At 36.6% G+C, this 23,506-nt stretch overlaps 1 protein-coding gene across 1 annotated transcript in view; it reads right to left on the minus strand.

The window, feature by feature from the left end:
• Positions 1-23,506, minus strand: part of CCDC7 (coiled-coil domain containing 7) — a 98,397-nt gene that overhangs the window by 9,012 nt on the left and 65,879 nt on the right. The window contains exons 18-21 of the mRNA XM_052651139.1: positions 22,864-23,158; positions 21,659-21,731; positions 12,810-12,917; positions 12,025-12,147 (exon numbers count right to left, since the gene is read on the minus strand). Coding sequence (XP_052507099.1) covers positions 12,025-12,147; positions 12,810-12,917; positions 21,659-21,731; positions 22,864-23,158 — 599 coding nt within the window. The remainder of the gene's footprint in view (positions 1-12,024; positions 12,148-12,809; positions 12,918-21,658; positions 21,732-22,863; positions 23,159-23,506) is intronic.

The raw sequence follows: 23,506 nt of genomic DNA on the forward strand, positions 1-23,506 counted from the left end.
ACTCCCAGTGCTCCCAGCTGCCACCAGCAAGCAGGGGATGAACAGGGAGGCCCAGGCTGCATTGCTTAGGGTAAGGACTGGGCCAGAATGCCTTGAGGGCAATCTGAGGGAACTAAAGTGAGATAGCAACCCAAACTGTGGGATAGCCAGAGAGAGAGAGAAAAAGAGAGAGCGAGAACTGTCCTGCGAAAAGCCCTAACCTGAGGCACTGCCAGGCCTGCTCACAAAACAAAGGACTGAGCAAACACCAGAGGAGAGCTAGCAGGCTGCAGACTGGCCCATCCCCCGCCGGAGACAAGCAGGCAGGGAGGCAGCCAGAGCCAGAAAGGGGCAATCACGGCCCCAGAGAGGCATCCTCTACCAAACTGCAAACAGGCCCCATTGCTAACCAAGAGTTCTTGGGTTTCTGGATGGTTGACATCCACCGGGAGGGTGACAGCCAGAGATCAGCTCCCCAGAAGAGACACATGGCACACCTGAGAAGGCACGCCCATTGTACACCCAGAAAACCAAGCTGCTGGGATGGGGCAGGCGATAAGACACACACCCCCCCACCTGGAGGAGACTGTGCTCGCCAAGCACCTGGTCACCAGAGCTGCTCGGACCTGGGAAGGGCACAAAACACAGGGCCAACTGAGTCTGCCATTTGGGGAGTACTTGAGAACCTGAGCAGCTTAGACCTGGAAAATGAACGCAACCCACGGCCAGCCTCAGACAGTTCCCGGCAGAGCAACTTAGAGCCTGAGCTGTGTAGACCATGAAAGCACACATGCCATGAGCGGGGGCAAACCCAGTGCAGCAGAAACACTGCGAGCACTCCCCACACATGCCAGTGATATTTGTTTGCAGTGTTCTTCCCTCCCCACAGTAGGACTGAACAAGTGAGCCTAAATAAGTGACCACCATTGCCCCCTGGTGTCAGGGTGGAAATTAGACACCGAGAGACCAGCAAACAGAAGAAGCTAAAATAAACAGAGGGAACGGCTTTGGAAGTGACAGGTGCAACAGATTTAAACCCTGTAGTTAGCACCAACTACAGTGGAAAGGGCCTATAAATCCTGAGAAGTATAAGCCGGATCAAGGAACTATCTGAAAATGAACTGACCCCATACTGTCTGCAACAGCTCCAGAGAAATTTCTAGATATATTTTTACTATTATCATTTTATAAATTTAAAAAAAAAAACCTGTTTTTAATTTTAAGGCCTCTATACTCTTTTAATCTTCATTTTTATAATCTATTACCTTGCAAAAAGAGACTATTTTTAAAGCAAATTTCATATATATGTATTTTATAATGTTTGAGACTTTATTTTGTTTATTAATATTGTATTTTTGAGAGTCTAACCTCTACTCTAGATTTTTAATCTTTGCTTTCTGGTATTTGTTATCAATTTTGTACCTTTAAGAACCCAATCTGCAGTACCCATTTTTACTTGGGAATGTGATTACTGGCTTGATTGCTCTCTCCCCCTGTTGACTCTCCTTTCTCTCCATCAGGTGGCGCCTATCTCCTCCCTCCCCCTTCTCTTCTCTACCCAACTCTGTGAATCTCTTTGTGTGTTCCGGGCTGTGGAGAACACTTAGGGAACTGATTACAGGCTGGATCTGTCTCTCTCCTTTTGATTCCCCCTTTTCTCCTCCTGTAGTCAAGTCTATGATTTTTCCAGTGGTCATGTATGGATGTGAGAGTTGGACTGTGAAGAAAGCTGAGCACTGAAGAATTGATGCTTTTGAACTGTGGTGTTGGAGAAGACTCTTGAGAGTCCCTTGGACTGCAAGGAGATCCAACCAGTCCATTCTGAAGGAGATCAGCCCTGGGATATCTTTGGAGGGAATGATGCTAAAGCTGAAACTTCAGTACTTTGGCCACCTCATGAGAAAAGTTGACTCATTGGAAAAGACTCTGATGCTGGGAGGGATTGGGGGCAGGAGGAGAAGGGGACAACAGAGGATGAGATGGCTGAATGGCATCACTGACTCGATGGACGTGAGTCTGAGTGAACTCCAGGAGTTGGTGATGGACAGGGAGGCCTGGCGTGCTGTGATTCATGGGGTTGCAAGGAGTCGGACACAACTGAGCAACTGAACTGAACTGAACTTTCTCCTCCTGGTCACCTCTGTCTCCTTCCTCCCTCTTCTCTTCTCTGTGTAACTCTGTGAACATCTCTGAGGGGTCCAGACTGTGGAGAGCACATAGGGAATTGATTATTGGCTAGCTTGCTCTCTCCCCTTTTGATTCCCCCTCTTCTCCTCCTGGTCACCCGTCTCTCCCTCATCCCTCGTCTCTTCTCCATGTAACTCTGAGAACCTCTCCAGGTGGCCCTCACTGGAGAAACTTTTCATCATTAACCTAGATGTTTTATCATTGGTGCTGTATAGATGAAGAAGTCTTGAGGCTACAGTAAGAATAAGACTGAAATCCAGAGGCAGGAGGCTTAAGTCCAAATCTTGAGAACACCAGAGAACTCCTGACTCCAGGGAACATTAATCAATTAGAGCTCATCCACATGCCTCCATACCTACACTGAAGCCAAGCACCACCCAAGGGACAACAAGTTCCAGAGCAAGACATACCACACAAATTCTCCAGCAACACAGGAACATAGCCCTGAGCTTCAATATACAGGGTGCCCAAAGTCACACCAAACCCACTGACATCTCAAAACTCACTACTGAACACTTCATTGCACTCCAGAGAGAAGAAATCCAGCTCCATCCACCAGAACACTGACACAAGCTTCCCTAATCAGGAAACCTTGACAAGCCACCTATCCAACACCACCCACAGTGAGGAAGCTCCATAATAAAGAAAAACTGCAAACTGCCAGAATAGAGAAAGGACACCCCAAACACAGCAAATATAAACAAGATGAAAAGGCAGAAAAATACTCAGCAGGTAAAGAAACAGGATAAATGCCCACCAAACCAAACCAAAGAGGAAGAGGTAGGCAATCTACCTGATAAAGAATCCTGAATAATGATAGTGAAAATGATCCAAAATCTTGAAAACAAAATGGAGCTACAGATAAATAGCCTGGAGACAAGGATTGTGAAGATGCAAGAAATATTTAACAAGGACCTGGAAGAAATAAAAAAGAGCCAATATATAATGAATAATGCAATAAATGAGATAAAAAACACTCTGGAGGGAACCAACAGTAGAATAACGGAGGCAGAAGATAGGATAAGTGAGGTAGAAGATAGAATGGCAGAAATAAATGAAGCAAACAGGAAAAAAGAAAAAAGAATTGAAATGAGGAAAATCTCAGAGACCTCTGGGACAATGTTAAATGCCCCAACATTCAAATCATAGGAGTCCCAGAAGAAGACGACAAAAAGAAAGACCATAAGAAAATACTTGAGAAGATAATAGTTGAAAACTTCCCTAAAATGGGGAAGGAAATAATCATCCAAGTCCAAGAAACCCAGAGAGTCTCAAACAGGATAAACCCAAGGTGAAACACCCCAAGACACATATTAATCAAATTAACAAAGATCAAATACAAAGAACAAATATTAAAAGCAGCAAGGGAAAAACAACAAATAACACACAAGGGGATTCCCATAAGGATAACAACTGATCTTTCAATAGAAACTCTTCAGGCCAGAAGGGAAAGGCAGGACATACTTAAAGTGATGAAAGAAAATAATCTACAACCCAGATTACCGTACCCAGCAAGGATCTCATTCAAATGTGAAGGAGAAATCAAAAGCTTTACAGACAAGCAAAAGAATTCAGCACCACCAAACCAGCTCTCCAACAAATGCTAAAGGATCTTCTCTAGACAGGAAACATAGAAAGGGTGTACAAACTTGATCCCTAAACAATAAAGTAAATGGCGATGGGATCACATTTATCAATAATTATCTTAAATGTAAATGGGTTGAATGCCCCAACCAAAAGACAAAGACTGGCTGAATGGATACCAAAAAAAGACCCCTATATATGTTGTCTACAAGAGACTCACCTCAAAACAAGGGACACATACAGACTGAAAGTGAAGGGCTGGAAAAAGATATTCCATGCAAACAGAGACCAAAAGAAAGCAGGAGTAGCGATACTCAGTTCAGCTGCTCAGTCATGTCCGACTCTTTGCGACCCCATGAATCGCAGCACGCCAGGCCTCCCTGTCCATCACCAACTCCCAGAGTTCACCCAAACTCTTGTGCATAGAGTCAGTAATGTCATCCACCCATCTCATCCTCTGTTGTCCCCTTCTCCTCCTGCCCCCAATCCCTCCCAGCATCAGGGTCTTTTCCAATGAGTCAACTCTTGGCATGAGGTGGCCAAAGTATTGGAGTTTCAGCTTTAGCATCAGTCCTTCCAATGAACACCCAGGACTGATCTCCTGTAGGATGGACTGGTTGGATCTCCTTGCAGTGCAAGGGACTCTCAAGAATCTTCTAAAACACCACAGTTCAAAAGCATCAATTCTTTGGTGCTCAGCTTTCTTCACAGTCCAACTCTCACATCCATACATGACTACTGGAAGAACCATAGCCTTGACTAGACAGACCTTTGTTGTACTCATATCACATAAAATAGACTTTAAAACAAAGGCTGTGGAAAGAGACAAAAAAGGACACTACATAATGATCAAAGGATCCATCCAAGAAGAATATATAACAATTATAAATATATATGCACCCAATATAGGAGCACTGCAATATGTAAGGCAACTGCTAACAAGTATGAAAGGGGAAATTAACAATAACACAATAATAGTGGGAGACTTTAATACCCCACTCACACCTATGGATACATCAACTAAACAGAAAATTAACAAGGAAACACAAACTTTAAATGATACAATAGACCAGTTAGACCTCGTTGATATCTATAGCACATTTCACCCCAAAACAATGAATTTCACCTTTTTCTCAAGCGCACATGGAACCTTTTCCAGGATAGATCACATCCTGGGCCATAAATCTAGCCTTGGTAAATTTAAAAAAAAAACTGAAATCATTCCAAGCATCTTTTCTGACCACAATGCAATTAGATTAGATGTCAATTACAGGAGAAAAACTATTAAAAATTCCAACATATGGAGGCTGTACAACACACTGCTGAATAACCAACAAGTCACAGAAGAAATCAAAAAAGAAATCAAAACATGCATAGGAACGAATGAAAATGGAAATACAACAACTCAAAACCTACGGGACACTGTAAAAGCAGTGCTAAGGGAAAGGTTCATAGCAATACAGGCTTACCTCAAGAAACAAGAAAAAAGTCAACTAAATAACCGAACTCTACACCTAAAGCAACTAGAAAAGGAAGAAATGAAGAACCCCAGGGTTAGCAGAAGGAAGGAAATCTTAAAAATTAGGGCAGAAATAAATGCTAAAGAAACAAAAGAGACCATAGCAAAAATCAACAAAGCCAAAAGCTGGTTCTTTGACAAAATAAATAAAACTGACAAACCATTAGCCAGACTCATCAAGGAACAAAGGGAGAAGAATCAAATCAACAAAATTAGAAAGGAAAATGGAGAGATCACAACAGACAACACAGAAATACAAAGGATCATAAGAGACTACTACCAGCAACTATATGCCAATAAAATGGACAACTTGGAAGAAATGGACAAATTCTTAGAAAAGTACAACTTTCCAAAACTGAACCAGGAAGAAATAGAAAATCTTAACAGACCCATCACAAGCATGGAAATTGAAACTGTAATCAGAATCTTCCAGGAAACAAAAGCCCAGGGCCAGACGGCTTCACAGCTGAATTCTACCAAAAATTTAGAGAAAAGCTAACATCTATGCTACTCAAACTCTTCCAGAAAATTGCAGAGGAAGGTAAACATCCAAACTCATTCTATGAGGCCACCATCACACTAATATCAAAACCTGACAAAGATGCCACAAAAAAAGAAAACTACAGGCCAATATCACTGATGAAAATAGATGCAAAAATCCTTAACAAAATTCTAGCAAACAGAATCCAACAACATATTAAAAAGATCATACATCATAACCAAGTGGGCTTTATCCCTGGGATGCAAGGATTCTTCAATATCAACCAGTGTAATACACCACATTAACAAATTGAAAAATAAAACCCATATGATTATCTCAATAGATGCAGAGAAAGCCTTTGACAAAATTCAATATCCATTTATGATTTTAAAAAAAAACCCTCCAGAAAGGAGGAATAGAAGGAACATACCTCAACATAATAAAAGCTATACATGACAAACCCACAGCAAACATTATCCTCAATGGTGAAAAATTGAAAGCATTTCCCCTAAAGTCAGGAATAAGACAAGGGTGCACACTCTCACCACTCCTATTCAACATAGTTTTGGAAGTTTTGGCCACAGCAATCAGAGCAGAAAAAGAAATAAAAGGAATCCAGATTGGAAAAGAAGAAGTAAAACTCTCACTGTTTGCAGATGACATGATCTTCTACATAGAAACCCCTAAAGACTCCACCAGAAAATTACTAGAGCTAATCAATGAATATAGTAAAGTTGCAGGATATAAAATCAACACACAGAAATCTCTTGCATTCCTATACACTAACAATGAGAAAATAGAGAAATTAAGGAAACAATTCCATTCTCCATTGCAATGAAAAGAATAAAATACTCAGGAATATATCTACCTAAAGAAACAAAAGACCTATATATAGAAAAGTATAAAACACTGGTGAAAGAAATCAAAGAGGACACAAATAGATGGAGAAATATACCATGTTCATGGATCGGAAGAACCAATACAGTGAAAAATCAACATAGTGAAAATATACTACCCAAAGCAATCTATAGATTCAATGCAATCCCTATCAATCCACCAACGGTATTTTTCACAGAGCTATAACAAATAATTTCACATTTTGTATATAAATACAAAAAACCTCAAATAGCCAAAGCAATCTTGAGAAAGAAGAATGGAACTGGAGGAATCAACATCCCTGACTTCACAGGGATGAAGCCACAGTCATCTACTACAAAGCCACAGTCATCAAGACAGTATGGTACTGGCAAAAAGACAGAAATATAGATCAATGGAACAAAATAGAAAGCCCAGAGATAAATCCACACACATATGGACACCTTATCTTTGACAGTGGAAGCAAGAATATACAATGGAGGAAAGACAATCTCTTTAACAAGTGGTGCTGGGAAAACTGGTCAACCACTTGTAAAAGAATGAAACTAGATCACTTTCTAACACCATTCACAAAAACAAAATGGATTAAAGATCTAAACATAAGACCAGAAACTATAAAACTCCTAGAGGAAAACATAGGCAAAACACTGTTCAACATAAATCACAGCAAGATGCCCTATGACCCACCTCCCAGAATATTGGAAATAAAAGCAAAAATAAACAAATGGGACCTAATTAAAATTAAAAGCTTCTGCACAACAAAGGAAACTATAAGCAAGGTGAAAAGACAGCCTTCTGAATGGGAGAAAATAATAGTAAACAAAGCAACTGACAAAGAATTAATCTCAAAAATATACAAGCAACTTATGCAGCTCAATTCCAGAAAAATAAACAACCCAAACAAAAAATGGGCCAAAGAACTAAACAGACTTTTCTCCAAAGAAGACATAAAGATGGCTAACAAATACATGAAAAGATGCTCAACAGCAGTCATTATCAGAGAAATGCAAATCAAAACCACAATGAGGTACCATTTCATGCCAGTCAGAATGGATGCTATCCAAAAGTCTACAAACAATAAATGCTGGAGAGGGTGTGGAGAAAAGGGAACCCTCTTACACTGTTGGTGGGAATGCAAACTAGTGCAGCCACTATGGAGAACAGTGTGGAGATTCCTGAAAAAACTGGAAAAAGAACTGCCATATGATCCAGGAATCCCACTACTGTGCATACACACCAAGGAAACCAGAATTGAAAGAGACAAGTGTACCCCAATGTTCATCACATCACTGTTCATAACAGCCAGGACATGGAAGCAATCTAGATGTCCATCAGCAGACGAATGGATAAGAAAGTTGTGGTTACATATACACAAGGAGTATTACTCAGCCATTAAAAAGAATACATTTGAATCAGTTCTAAAGAGGTGGATGAAACTGGAACCTATTATACAGAGTGAAGTAAGCCAGAAAGAAAAACACCAGTATAGTATACTAATGCATATATATGGAATTTAGAAAGATGGTAACAATAACTCTATATGTGAGACAGCAAAAGAGACACAGATGTATAGAACAGTCTTTTGGACTCTGTGGGAGAGGGCAAGGGTGGGATGATTTGCGAGAATGGCATTGAAACATGTGTATTATCATATGTGAAACGAATCACCAGTCCAGGTTCGATGCATGATACAGGGTGCTCGGGGCTGGTGCACTGGGGATGGTATGGGGAGAGAGGTGGAAGAGGGGTTCAGGATGGGGAACACATGTACACTTGTGGTAGATTCATGTCAATGTATGGCAAAACCAATACAATATTGCAAAGTAATCAGCCTCTAATTAAAATAAATAAATTTATATTAAAAAAATAAAAATAAAGGTTGGGTTAAAAAGGGAAAGACTTAGTGAAACTGAACAGAGGTAAACTGAGATTATCCAGTCTGAGGACCATGAAGAGAAATAAACAGAGCCTCAGAGATAGATGGAAACAAGCGTATCAAGATAAGCACAATGGGCAACAAAGAGGAAAAGCAGAGAAAGAAGAAATAATGATCAGTAACTTCCCCAATATTATGAAAAACAGTAACCTTCACATAAAGTAGCTCAACAAGCCCTAAGTAAAGCATACTCAATGAGATCCACACATATACATATCATAGTCAAGCTGTCAAAAACAGTTTCCTAGAACTTCCAACATTCTTAATTTGAGGTGGGATTTTTGAGATTAAAACTTCATCTTCATTTGACATATTTTCATCTGATACCCATTTTCTCAACTATAAGAAAAGATTTTAATCCACTAAAACAGGAAACTTTTATTGTGAAGCTTCTGAATTAAGATAGACCAAGTATCACCTAAAGTTTCCTTTCATTTTTGTAACAATTTAAGTAAATGACCACAATTTTTTAAAAGATCAAAATATAAGACTGGACTATGATGTTTAGCGTAACCATGAGAGTGTTTCTACTGAAAAAATGTGTAGGCACTCTGTTATTTCATACATATACTTAAAAGTTGAAGGTAACTTCATTTTTCTAAGCATATTCACTTTTTTTAAGTTTTCACATTTTAAACCATGAGATTGATTTTAAAACTGGAATAAAAAATAGTGATTCAATATTCATTTAAAAATGAAAAATGGAATACGAGGGTAAAAACATAGTATCCAAGGATATTTATATCCAATATATTTATAGTTTTAATAATTATAGATTATGTGTTCCTGGAATAAAGGAAAAGATATTGGATTTGTAAACAATCTGACTATAAACTATTTATAAGATACACCACACCAAAGCTTAATAATACATAAAGGTGGAAAGCAAATATATGAAAAAAGATATGTATGCATATATTAATCAAAATAGATCTGCTATAGTTATATCAACGTCAGACAAAACAGAATTTAAGTCAAAGGAACTTACCAAAGATTAAGACAGTCTCTTTAATAAAAAGTTGAGTTCACTAGAAACATGCACTTTTATAAAACTGTATATACTTAATAACACAGGCAGTATAAGGAGGCCAGTAATACAAAAATAGATAAATCCAAAATTATAGCAAAAGAATTCAATATGCATGTTTCAGCAAATGGTAGAATGAACCAAAAATTCAAGAAAACCAAGAAATTAAAAAAAATTTTAATATAACTTTTAAAAACTTTGCAGTGATATTGTAAGTCTGAATCAGGCTACATGTCACTTAATTAAAATCAATTAATTCAATTAAAATAATTTAATAATTTTTATAATAATATTTACCACTGAATTTTTTCTATCGACTCCAAGGAAAATAATTTATCTGATACTTCATGCATACTCTGAGCTATAAGATGACTTTCAATGTACTAGACAACCAGATTTGTGCTATAAGCAATATATGCAATATATGTTAATTACCCAACAATATTTTGTCTCATTTATTAAAATATAAACAAGTCATACTCTGTGGTAATAAAGCATTAAAAAGATTATTGAAGAATAAACATACGTGACTACATTTTTCATGTCTATAAATAGAATCAGTCTTGTTTAGATATTCAGAGATATCAATAATCTAAAGTGAATAATAATTTAATATTGGCTAAAGCTCAACATTCAGAAAACAAAGATCATGGCATCTGGTCCCATCACTTCATGGGAAATAGATGGGGAAACAGTGGAAACAGTATCAGACTTTATTTTTTGGGGCTCCCAAATCATTGCAGATGGTGACTGCAGCCATGAAATTAAAAGACGCTTACTCCTTGGAAGGAAAGTTATGACCAACCTAGAAAGCATATTGAAAAGCGGAGACATTACTTTGCCGACAAAGGTCCGTCTAGCCAAGGCTATGGTTTTTCCTGTGGTCATGTATGGATGTGAGAGTTGGACTGTGAAGAAAGCTTAGTGCCAAAGAACTGATGCTTTTGAACTGTGGTGTTGGAGAAGACTCTTGACAGTCGCTTGGAATGCAAGGAGATCCAACCAGTCCATTCTGAAGGAGATCAGCCCTGGGATTTCTTTGGAAGGAATGATGCTAGAGCTGAAACTCCAGTACTTTGGCCACCCCATGTGAAGAGTTGACTCACTGGAAAAGACTCTGATGCTGGGAGGGATTGGAGGCAGGAGGAGAAGGGGATGACAGAGGATGAGATGGCTGGATGGCATCACCGACTCAATGGACGTGAGTTTGAGTGAACTCGGAGAGTTCGTGAGGGACAGGGAGGCCTGGCGTGCTGTGATTCATGGGGTCGTAAACAGTCGGACATGACTGAGCGACGGAACTGAACTGAGCACTATTTAAAATATTATTTCACTTTCTTGGCATATTCACACTTTCATTTCAGTTCCGTCGCTCAGTCGTGTCCGACTCTTTGCGACCCCATGAACCGCAGCACACCAGACACTTTAGAATAAAGTTAAAATTTGCAGTGTTAGATATGTCTAAGAAAAAATATGTAATTATACAAAAATATATATCAGAAAAAGAGTAAAAGAAACTTATAAAGCAGGAAGAATTGAAGCACAAAGAAAATGGCATAACTTTACTCTCAAAGCATCAATATTTGATGAAGTGTGACTATGACTGCTAATTAAAAGACAAAGATATAGGGACTTCCCTTGTGGTCCAGTGATTGAGACTCCACCTTACAATGCAGGGGACTTGGGTTTAATCCCTGGTCAGGGAACTAAGATCCTACATGCATGGTGCAACTAAGCCCATGTGCCACAACTAAGACCCAACAAAGCCAAATAAACAAATATTCAAAGAAAAAAAGACAAACATTTCAAGCTGATTTTGAAAAATACTCAGTTATAATCTTCATACTAAAAGAAAAATCATAATGATACAAAATGATTAAAACGACAGGACAGAAAAAAAAAATGTGTCATGAAAATACCAGTCAGAAGTTAAAGCCACATTAAAAGCAGGCATGGTAGTTTTTTTATGGCAAAAAAAAAAAAAAAAAAAAACCTATAAAAATGATAAAGTGGGTCCTTTATTAGAAAAGGGTCTGTCCTCTCGGGGCTTCCCTGGTGGTTCAGATGGTAAAGCATCTGCCTGCAATGCAAGAGACCTGGATTTGTTCCCTGGCAACCCTGGAAAATCCCCTGGAAAAGGAAATGGCAGCCCATTCCAGTACTCTTGACTAGAAAATTCTGGGAAAATTATTCATTTTAACTTTATATGAATGTCAATGATAAAGTATCATAAGACAAGACTTGATACAACATAAGAACAGAACAGAGTAATTCATAATCATAGCAGGAAATTTAACCCATCCAACTCAGGAATTATAGAACACAGATAAATAATCAATGAACAAAATACTTATAGATACATTCATAAACTATGGATCTAAGCTCTCCTGAATTTAACTGAAAATATTTTTCAAGATTTTAAATTAATTACTTACTATCAAAACTGCCATTTCCTGAAGCTTCAAGGTTAATTTGAGACTTCCTGTTGAAAACTGAAGCTATATCCTCAGGCAATTGATCATCAATAGTTATAGCTTTTGGCTCTGTTATAAGAAACGCTAAATAGAAAAATGGATCTATTACAAAACTTCTGAATATACCAAGTAATCAGCAAAGTTTCTTCCAATTCATTCAACACTAAAGGAGGAGGACTGCAAAGCAGTGAATTATAATACATATTCAGAGAGACCCTGGAAGAGAAGTAGGCAATTTGTGTAAGCAGTTTTCATGAGTGTGTGTGGAGGCAGTCTTGTTATATACTAGTCATTAACCATGCAAATACCAAACAAAGTTGATCAAAGGTTTCATTTAGTTTTCTAGTTATCTTAGGGTATTTACACTTACATCAAGGCGTAAAACTTCTATAAAATATATGCACAAATATTTATAAGGTGTTGTTCAATTTTTTTGCTCTATCTTGATCTTTGTTGCTTTATCCATTATTTAATGAAAATTAAAGAAAAAGTATCTTTTAATGAGCTTAACTTCAAATAATTTAAAGTGAAATTTGCTCAGTTGTGTCCGACTCTTAGCAACCCCACAGACTATACTGTCCATGGAATTCTCCAGGCCAGAATACTGGAGTGGGGAAGACTTTCCTTCTCCAAGGGATCTTCCCATCCCAGGGATCGAACCCAGGTCTCCTGCATTGCAGGTGGATTCTTTACCAGCTGAGCCACAAGGGAAGCACAAATAATTAAAAGATATCTATAATTCTTACCATTGCGTCTATTTGCTCTAGCAGTTCCTGGTTTCAACAACTGTTTTTTAGCTTCTGATGGTGTTTCATTCTCAAGCAGAGGATTTTCATCTAATTCTCTACCAGGAGCTACATAAAGAGATGCATTTTAGTCTACTAAATAGATAGAACTATTGTGAAATCTCTATATTTATAACAAACACACAGCAGAATTTTCTCTCATTTTTTTAAAGTTATAACTAAATTGCTGACAAAAGTTCATATAGTCAAAGCTATGATTTTTCCAGTATTCATGTAAGAGAGTTGGATCATAAACAAGGCTGAGCACTGAAGTGTGCTTTCAAAGTGTGGTGCTGGCGAAGACTCTTGAGAGTCCCTTGGATAGCAAGGAGACCAAACCAGTCAATCCTAAAGGAAATCAACCCTGAATATTCATTGGAAGGACTGATGCTGAAGGTGAAGCTCCAATACTTTGGCTATGGTCATGATGGGTAGAGCTGACTCAGTGGAAAAGAACCTGATGCTGGGAAAGACTGAAGGCAAAAGAAGTGGGCAGCAGAGGGTGAGATGGTTAGAGAGCATCACCGACTCAATGGACATGAATTTAAGCAAACTACAGGAGACAGAGATAGTGGAGGACAGAAGAGCCTGGCATGCTCCAGTCCATGGGGTTGTGATAGTCACACATGACTTTGCGACTGAACAACAACAACTAAATTACCATAACGCTAGGTCTGACATGAAAATAGCTTCAATGGGGTTGTGTTTTATTATTCTAGCACATAATGTTAAATGAGAAAAAAAGAAAAAGAAGATATTCAGTATGTTACCATTTGAGAAGGAAAACATGGGAAATGAGGGGGTAAAGTGGAGAGAAACAGGGACACTAATCTTTACAAAACAAAACACTAGAAATTTAAATCAGAAACAATATACTTATTTGCCTTCAAGGGGGTAATAGTAGGGCTGGAGAGTACAGGAGGAATGACAGTTCTCTAAGTACAGTTGGCCATTTGTATCTGTGGGTACCACCATCTGCAGATTCAATCAACTGCAGGTTGCAAACATTCAGAAAAAATTCCACAAAGTTACAAAAAGAAAAACTCTGCCATGTGCTGGCAACTACTTAGCTAATATTTCCATTGTAGTTACAACTATTTACATACTGTTCACATTGTATTAGGTACTCTAAGTAAGCAAGAGATAATTTAAAATATTTGGGAAGATATGCATAAGCTATATGCAAATATAGCAAATATATGCACCATTTTATATAAGGGACTTAAGCATCTCTGGATTTTGGTATCTAGGAGGGTCCTGGAACCAATCTTTTGTGGGTACCAAAGGACAACTGTACATCCTTTGCATGCTTATACTTTGGGAAGTAGGTTAATGTTGCACATATCACCTGCAAAATAAAAGAAACAAAATACTAAAATGGAAATAAAATGGCAAAGAATTCTCAAACAAATTTAGCAGCATTATAGGATACATCAAATGAGTAAATGTGCTGCTGTTGTTCAGAGTCAAGTTCACACTGTAGAAGGAAGGACATACACATACAAAACAAAAGAAGGAAAAAATAAGACCTGAGAGGATAAATTAGAATTGAAGACATTCATGAGAACTCGTGATTTTAAAATATATCTATGTATATGCATTTATGTCTATGTAGGTATATATGTGTATGAATATGTGTATCTATATTTGTGTATGTATATTGAGGAGTCCACCTCCAGACCAAAATGTTATGTGTGATATTTCATGACTGACCATATGAAGTTACAGACAGACACTACAACAATAATATTCAGAGACTTTAATAGTCCAAATTTAACCATGTTCATGGATCGGAAGAATCAATATAGTGAAAATGAGTATACTACCCAAAGCAATCTACAGATTCAATGCAATCCCTATCAAGCTACCAGCCGTATTTTTCACAGAACTAGAACAAATAATTTCAAGATTTGTATGGAAATACAAAAAAACTCAAATAGCCAAAGCAATCTTGAGAAAGAAGAATGGAACTGGAGGAATCAACTTGCCTGACTTCAGGCTCTACCACAAAGCCACAGTCATCAAGACAGTATGGTACTGGCAAAAAGACAGAAATATAGATCAATGGAACAAAATAGAGAGCCCAGAGATAAATCCACACACCTATGGACACCTTATCTTTGACAGTGGAGGCAAGAATATACAATGGAGGAAAGACAATCTCTTTAACAAGTGGTGCTGGGAAAACTGGTCAACCACTTGTAAAAGAATGAAACTAGATCACTTTCTAACACCATTCACAAAAACAAAATGGATTAAAGATCTAAACATAAGACCAGAAACTATAAAACTCCTAGAGGAAAACATAGGCAAAACACTGTTCAACATAAATCACAGCAAGATGCCCTATGACCCACCTCCCAGAATATTGGAAATAAAAGCAAAAATAAACAAATGGGACCTAATTAAAATTAAAAGCTTCTGCACAACAAAGGAAACTATAAGCAAGGTGAAAAGACAGCCTTCAGAATGGGAGAAAATAATAGCAAATGAAGCAACTGACAAACAACTAATCTCAAAAATATACAAGCAACTCATGCAGCTCAATTCCAGAAAAATAAACGACCCAATCAAAAAATGGGCCAAAGAACTAAATAGACATTTCTCCAAAGAAGACATACGGATGGCTAACAAACACATGAAAAGATGCTCAACATCACTCATTATCAGAGAAATGCAAATCAAGACCACACTGAGGTACCATTTCACCCCAATCAAAATGGCTGCAATCCAAAAGTCTGCAAGCAATAAATGCTGGAGAGGGTGTGGAGAAAAGGGAACCATCTTACACTGTTGGTGGGAATGCAAACTAGTACAGCCACTATGGAGAACAGTGTGGCGACTCCTTAAAAAACTGGAAATAGAATTGCCTTATGACCCAGCAATCCCACTGCTGGGCATACACACTGAGGAAACCAGAATTGAAAGAGACACATGTACCCCAATGTTCATCGCAGCACTGTTTATAATAGCCAGGACATGGAAACAACCTAGACGTCCATCAGCAGATGAATGATTAAGAAAGCTGTGGTACATATACACAATGGAGTGTTAATCAGCCATTAAAAAGAATACATTTGAATCAGTTCTAATGAGATGGATGAAACTGGAGCTGATTATACAGAGTGAAGTAAGCCAGAAAGAAAAACACCAACACAGTATACTAACACATATATATGGAATTTAGAAAGATGGTAAGGATAACCCTGTATGTGAGACCGCAAAAGAGACAAAAATGTATAGAATGGACTTTTGGACTTTGAGGGAGAGGGAGAGGCTGGGATGATTTGGGAGAATGGCATTGAAACATGTATGCTATCATGTAAGAAACGAATCGCCAGTCTATGTTTGATAAAGGATACAGGATGCTTGGGGCTGGTGCACGGGGATGATCCAGAGAGATGATATGGGGTGGGAAGTGGGAGGGGGGTTCAGGATTGGGAACTCATGTACACCCGTGGTGGATTTATGTCAATGTATGGCAAAACCAATACAGTATTGTAAAGTAAAATGAAGTAAAAATAAAAAGTTAAAAAAAAATAATGGTCCAAATTTAAACAATGAATACAGCAACTAAGATCAAGAGGGAAACAGAATTGAACAAAACTATAAGAGTTCTGCAGAGGTTTTTTTATTTCTATAGAACATTCCATCTAACAACAGCTAAGTCTGTATCCTCCTTAAATGCATATGGAAAGACACTGTAGCCAGCTTTCAGAGATAACTGGAGTTCCTGTGACTGCAACTTCTACCAGTGGCTAGAGCTGGCACTGCAGTGAGACTAACCCCACTGACCCAAAATGCTCTCCAGAATCAGGATACTACAGCAACTTTACCATCTATGGGACTGGAACTGTTGCTCTATCTACATCCCATTTCAGATCCCAAGTCATTGCTCTGACCAACCATTAATAGGTATGAGCTGCTATTTGTGAGTGAAAAGCATATACTGATACTTTTGCAGAACATACCATATAAAACAATTAACTCAAAACTAAATTCATAAATCTCCTATAGCAAAACATAGGAATAAATCTCTATTACCTTGGATTTTGCAATGGATTCTCACATATAACACCAAGAGCACAAGGAACAACAACAAGAAAAAGATAAGGTGAGCTTTGTAAAATTGAAAATTCTTATCCATTAAAGGATATTATCAAGAAAATGAAAAGATAACCTATAGAATGACAGAAAATATTTGCAAACCATATATCTGATAAAGGTTTAATAGCCCAAACATATAAAGAACCTCTACAATTCAACAAAAAGAAATGACCCAATTAAAAAATGGGTGAAGCACTACTATTCAACATAGTTTTGGAAGTACTAGCCACAACAGTCAGAGAAGGAAAAGAAATAAAAGGAAACCAGATGAGAAAAGAAGTAAAACTCTCACTGTTTGCAGATAACATGATCCTCTACATAGAAAACCCTGATGACACCACCAGAAAATTACTAGAGCTACAATGAATAAAGTAAATTTGCAGGATATAAAATTAACACACAGAAATCCCTTGCATTTCTATACACTAACAATGAGAAAACAGAAAGACAAATTAAGGAAACAATCCCATTCATCACTACAACAAAAAGAATAAAATATTTAGAAATAAATTTACCTAAAGAAACAAGAGACCTATATATAGAAAACTATAAAACACTGATGAAAGAAATCAAAGATGACACAAATAGAGGAGAAACATACCATGTTCACAGATCAGAAGAATCAATATAGTGAAAATGAATATAATACCAAAGCACTCTATAGATTCAATGCAATCCCTATCAAGTTATCAACAGCATTTTTCAAAGAACTAGAACAAATAATTTCACAATTTGTATGGAAATACAAAAAACCTCGAATAGCCAAAGCAATCTCGAGAAAGAAGAATGGAACTGAAGGAATCAACCTCCCTGACTTCAGATTATACTACAAAGCTACAGTCATCAAGACAGTATGGTACTGGCACAAAGACAGAAATATGGATCAATGGAACAAAACAGAAAGCCCAGAGATAAATCCATGCACCTATGGACAACTTATCTTTGACAAAGGCAAAACTATGCAATGGAGAAAAGACAATCTCTTTAACAAGTGGTGCTAGGAAAATCAGTCAACCACCTGTAAAAGAATGAAACTAGAACACTTTCTGACAGCATACACAAAAATAAACTCAAAATGGATTAAAGATCTAAATGCAAAACCAGAAACTCTTAAAACTCCTAGGGGAAAACATAGGCAGAACACTCTCTGACATAAATCACAGGAAGATCCTCTATGACTCACCTCCCAGAGTAATGGAAATAAAAGCAAAAATAAACAAATGGGACCTAATTAAACTTAAAAGCCTTTGCACAATGAAGGAAACTATAAGCAAGGTGAAAAGGGAGCCTTCAAAATGGGAGAAAATAATAGCAAATGAAGTAACTGACAAAGAATTAATCTCCAAAATATACAAGCAGCTCATGAAGCTCAATACCAGAAAAATAAAGGACCCAGTGAAAAAATGGGCCAAAGGACTAAACAGACACTTCTCCAAAGACGACATACAGATGGCTAACAAACACATGAAAAGATGCTCAACATCACTCATTATCATAGAACTGAAAATCAAAACCCACAATGAGGTACCATTTCATGCCGGTCAGAATGGCTGCCATCAAAAAGTCTACAAACAATAAATGCTGGAGAGGATTTGAGAAACCAGAACCCTCTTACACTGTTGGTGGAAATGCAAACTAGTCTGGCTACTATGGAGAACAACGTGGCGATTTCTGAAAAAACTGGAAATATGACCCAGCAATTCCACTACTGGGCATACACACCAAGGAAACCAGAATTGAAAGAGACACATGTACCCCAATGTTCATTGCAGCACCGTTTACAATAGCCAGGACATGGAAACAACCTAGATGTCCATCAGCAGATGAAGGGATAAGAAAGTTGTGGTACATATACACAATGGAATATTACTCAGCTATTAAAAAGAATGCATTTCAGTCAGTTTTAATGAGATGGATGAAACTGGAGCCTATTATACAGAGTGAAGTTAAGTCAGAAAGAAAAACACCAATACAGTATATTAATGCACATATATGGAATTTAGAAAGATGGTAATGATGACGCTATATGCAAGACAGAAAAAGAGATATATGTTAAGAACAGACTTTTGGACTCTGTGGGAGAAGGTAAGGGTGGAATGTTTTGAGGGACTAGCATTGAAACATGTATATTACCATATGTGAAACAGATGACCACCACAATATTGTAAAGTAATTAGCCTCCAATTAAAATAAATAAATAAATAAATAAATAAATAAATAAAATTATTTAAATTTTGAAATTCTCTAAGAACCATTTAAACAATATTTTTCACATTGGGATATATAATATTTCCCTTATCATTAAAAGTTCTATTTCTAATTCCATTTTTATATCTTATTTGATTAATAAATTATATACAATTTATAAAAATTATATAAAAATTTTAAATGGCCAAATACATGATTTTAAAGTATTTATTTCCAAGTTAATTTAATTTTGATAAGCAGATATCATTTATATGGTTGCACAATTTTGTTGTGTTTTATTGAGACTTGGTTTAAAGTCAAGTAGGTAATAAATACTCTAAATATTTTTTTTTAAATGGTGAAGGAGTTGTAAAGACATTTTTTTCCAAAGAAGATATACAAATTACCAATAAGCACATAAAAAGATATGTATAATCTTTAATAATTAAGTAAATATGAATCAAAATTATAATGAGATATACTTCATACCTACTGGAATAAACATAATTCAAACAAAAAGGAAAACAAGGGTGTGTACCATTGTACATTGTTACTGAGAACAGAAAATGGTGCTGCCGCTGTGGAAAACAGTTGTGCAGTTCCTCAGAAAGCTAAACTTGAAATTATTTTATGATCCAGCAAATATACTCCTACCCAAACAATTGAAAACAGAGATTTAAACAGATATCCTACACCATGTTCAGTGTAGAATTATTCACAGTAGCCAAAAGTGGAAACAATCTAAATGTCCATCAGCAGATGAATGGATAAACAAAATGTGGTATGTACATACAATAATACATTCAGTTCAGTTCAGTTGCTCAGTTGTGTCCGACTCTTTGTGACCCCATGAACTGCAGCACGCCAGGCCTCCCTGTCCATCACCAGCTCCCAGAGTTTACCCAAACTCATGTCCATTAAGTCAGTGATACAATCCAACCATCTCATCCTCTGTTGTCCCCTTCTCCTCCTGCCCTCAATCTTTCCCAGAATCAGGGTCTTTTCAAATGAGTCAGCTCTTCGCATCAGGTGGCCAAAGTATTGGAGTTTCAGCTTCAGCACCAGTCCTTCCAATGAACACCCAGGACTGATCTCCTTTAGGATGGTATGGAATGGTTGGATCTCCTTGCAGTCCAAGGGACACTCAAGAGTCTTCTCCAACACCACAGTTGATAAAAAGAAACAAAATTATGACATATGCTAAACTGTGGTGAACCTTGAAAATATTATGCTAAGTGAAACAGGCCAGGTGCAAAAGGACAAATATATAATTCCACTTACATGAAACATAATAGCCAAACCCACAGAAAGTGAGTAAGTGAAAGAAAGTGAGTAAGTGAAAGAAAGTGAGAGGTTACCAGGGGCGGGATGGAGGCAGGAGTGGGAGTTACTGCCTAACATGTTTATTTTCAGGGTGATGAAAGTTGTGGATATAGATGTAGTGATGATTGCACAACACTGTGAATGCAGTTGATGCTATTGAATTTTATACTTTAAAGATGATTAAAATGTCAAATTTTATGTATCTTTTATCACAATGAAAAAAATGTGTCAATTAATTGAGTTCAACCACTGGTTAAAAAATCATGATAAACTCTGCACAAAAGAAAACATCCTGACCATAATCAAAATATTTATCTCAGGTAACTAATCATCATAGGTGAAACCACAGAAACACTCTCATTTCAAAGCACAAAAGAAGAGCGATGCTTCCATACTCTCAGTTCAGTCACTCAGCCGTGTCCAACTCTTTGCAACCCCATGGACTGCAGCACACCAGGCTGCCCTGTCCATCACCAACTCCTGGAGCTTGCTCAAATTCAAGTCCATCAAGTTGGTGATGCCATCCAACCATCTCATCCTCTGTTGTCCCCTTCTCCTTCTGCCTTCAATCTTTTCCAGCATCAGGGTCTTTTCCAATGAATCAGTTCTTCATATCTGGTGGCCAGAGTATTGGAGTTTCAGCTTCAGCATCAGTCCTTCCAGTGAATATTCAGGACTGATTTTCTTTAGGATTGACTGGTTTGATCTCCTTGTATCACAACTGTTTAAAAAAAAATTACTTTGGAAGTTTCAACCAATGCAATAAGATATGGATGGGTTATAATAAAAGCTACGTATGTTGGGAAAAAAGAATAAACTCATGTTTTATAAAATATACATTGAACACCCCCAAACCCAGCTAAAACATTAATTATTTATAACACAAAGCATATTTTTTTTCCTGCTATACTCTGATGGATTTAGGGTATAATATGTTAAGAATTCATAATGCCAAATAGTGTTATTTGTTTGAGACAAAGCTATCACTTTCCTTTTACACACAGTTAAGATAGACTGAGCAGTATGTTAACTCACCAAATTAATCTTTACACATTGGTCAGCATATTTATATATTATCTCATGACTGTCTAAAAAGTTATTTCTATACTTAGTAATGTTCTCACTTCATTTACTTATAACATGGGAACACAAAATCATTAACATCTTTTTCTTACAAGACATAATCTTTTTACCTTGAAATTCTCTTGCTTCTTGGTAAGTTTGTTTTTCAATCTTAGTTTGTAAATTCTCTTCTAAAATATCAGCCTTAATCACAAAAGTTAAAACAAGTAATTACAAATTATACATCATAGAACTCTAATTACCTTCTTCTATAACTACAATGTCATTAAAGAAACTTTTTATCTTTCATTATTTCTTGAATGTATCAAACTTAAAAATGAAAACAATTAATATATATGAGGGGCATTTGGGAACACTTCATAGTGTGGAAGGACCTTTCCCAAGCAAAATTGTGATTCTTCTTCATAAATAATTCCAAATAAATCAAGTTAATATTTTAAAATTATGAGTCTAGTTTAGATTTATATTTTCACCTAATTCAATCTCTAGAAAAACTCAAATGGCTTTACAAAATTATTTTTATAATGCCACTTAATAGCTTGCATAAAAAATATTGTGAATATGTTAAATATAATTTATATATATGAATATGTCAAATATCATTATCATTTTTCTTTTTCCCAGAATTTTAACTAAGAATTTTCTAGTTAAATAGTATCTTAGCAAAGGCAACTTTAATAATTTTCTAAGGCATGTTTAAGGTATATAAAATTATTTCCAAACAACTATGCTCTCACAATTATCTTAATATGTAAAAATTTTTATAGATGAACATGAAATAATTTCTGTCTCAGAAATCACATATCTTTCAATTTATCATTAAAATTATAACTCAAGCCACAAATTCTTTGTTGGTACAGATGAGAACTTTTACATTAAAATATTGATTCCCAAACATCCCTTTAAAATTCTAAATATATAACAGGTTTTATCATAGTTAGGGAGTTTGGGATCAATATTTACACATTGCTATATTTAAAATGGGTAACCACAAGGACCTACTCTATAGCACATGGAACTCTGATCAATGTTATGTGTCAGCCTGGATGGAATAGGGGTTTGGAGGAGAATGGGCACATGTATATGTATGGCTGAGTCCCTTTGCTGTCCACCAGAAACTATCATGACATTGTTAATCGGCTGTACTCCAAAACAAAATAAATTAAAAAAATAATAATGAATTGAATCAAATGGCAAACTTTTAATTCCATTTAAATAAGAAAATATTGATGTTTTAAATTAACATTGAATGAAAATATTGACAAAGTATAGCAATTAAAATAAAAAGCTTTCAATATATTATGCTATATCTTACCACCTTTGAGACATCAGTACCCAGCACCCTTCTTTTAACAACAGAAGGTGAGATGAATGGTGCTGTAAACATTTCATTCTCTTGAAGCAATTTTCCAACAGACTGTGCATCTTTAATTTCTTCATGCCATAACATTGTTGTCAATGTTTTATCATAGTTCTTTGATGAAACTATACGGGATAGATCTTCATCAGTTAAACGTTCACTTGGAGTCTTTAAAAAAGGTGATCCATCTTGAGACTTGAGGATCTGTGAAAGATCTGAAATAGCAGGGCTAGCTCTTTCCTTCTCTGAGCTTTAGAATTACAAAACATCTGGTATTAGATTATATGAACAACATTTTTCATTTGTAACTAAAGAATCATTTGCATAATCTATAAGGATATTAAATGAGTAATTATAATTATTCACTAATTAATAGTAATACAAATGTGAAATTGATGCTAGATAACAAGCTAAGGATAATATATTTCATGGGTTTTAAAATAGAGACAAAGAGTCTCAAACTGGCCAAGACAGCAGAGTGGGAACACCCTGAGCCCACCTCCTCTAATGGGCATACCAAAATTACAACCATTTACAGAGCAACTATTGATGAGAAAAACTGGATGGTTAGCAGAAAAGATCTTCTACTAAATATTTA

The sequence above is a fragment of the Budorcas taxicolor genome, chromosome 13, assembly GCF_023091745.1.
Source record: "Budorcas taxicolor isolate Tak-1 chromosome 13, Takin1.1, whole genome shotgun sequence".
NCBI lineage: Eukaryota > Metazoa > Chordata > Mammalia > Artiodactyla > Bovidae > Budorcas > Budorcas taxicolor.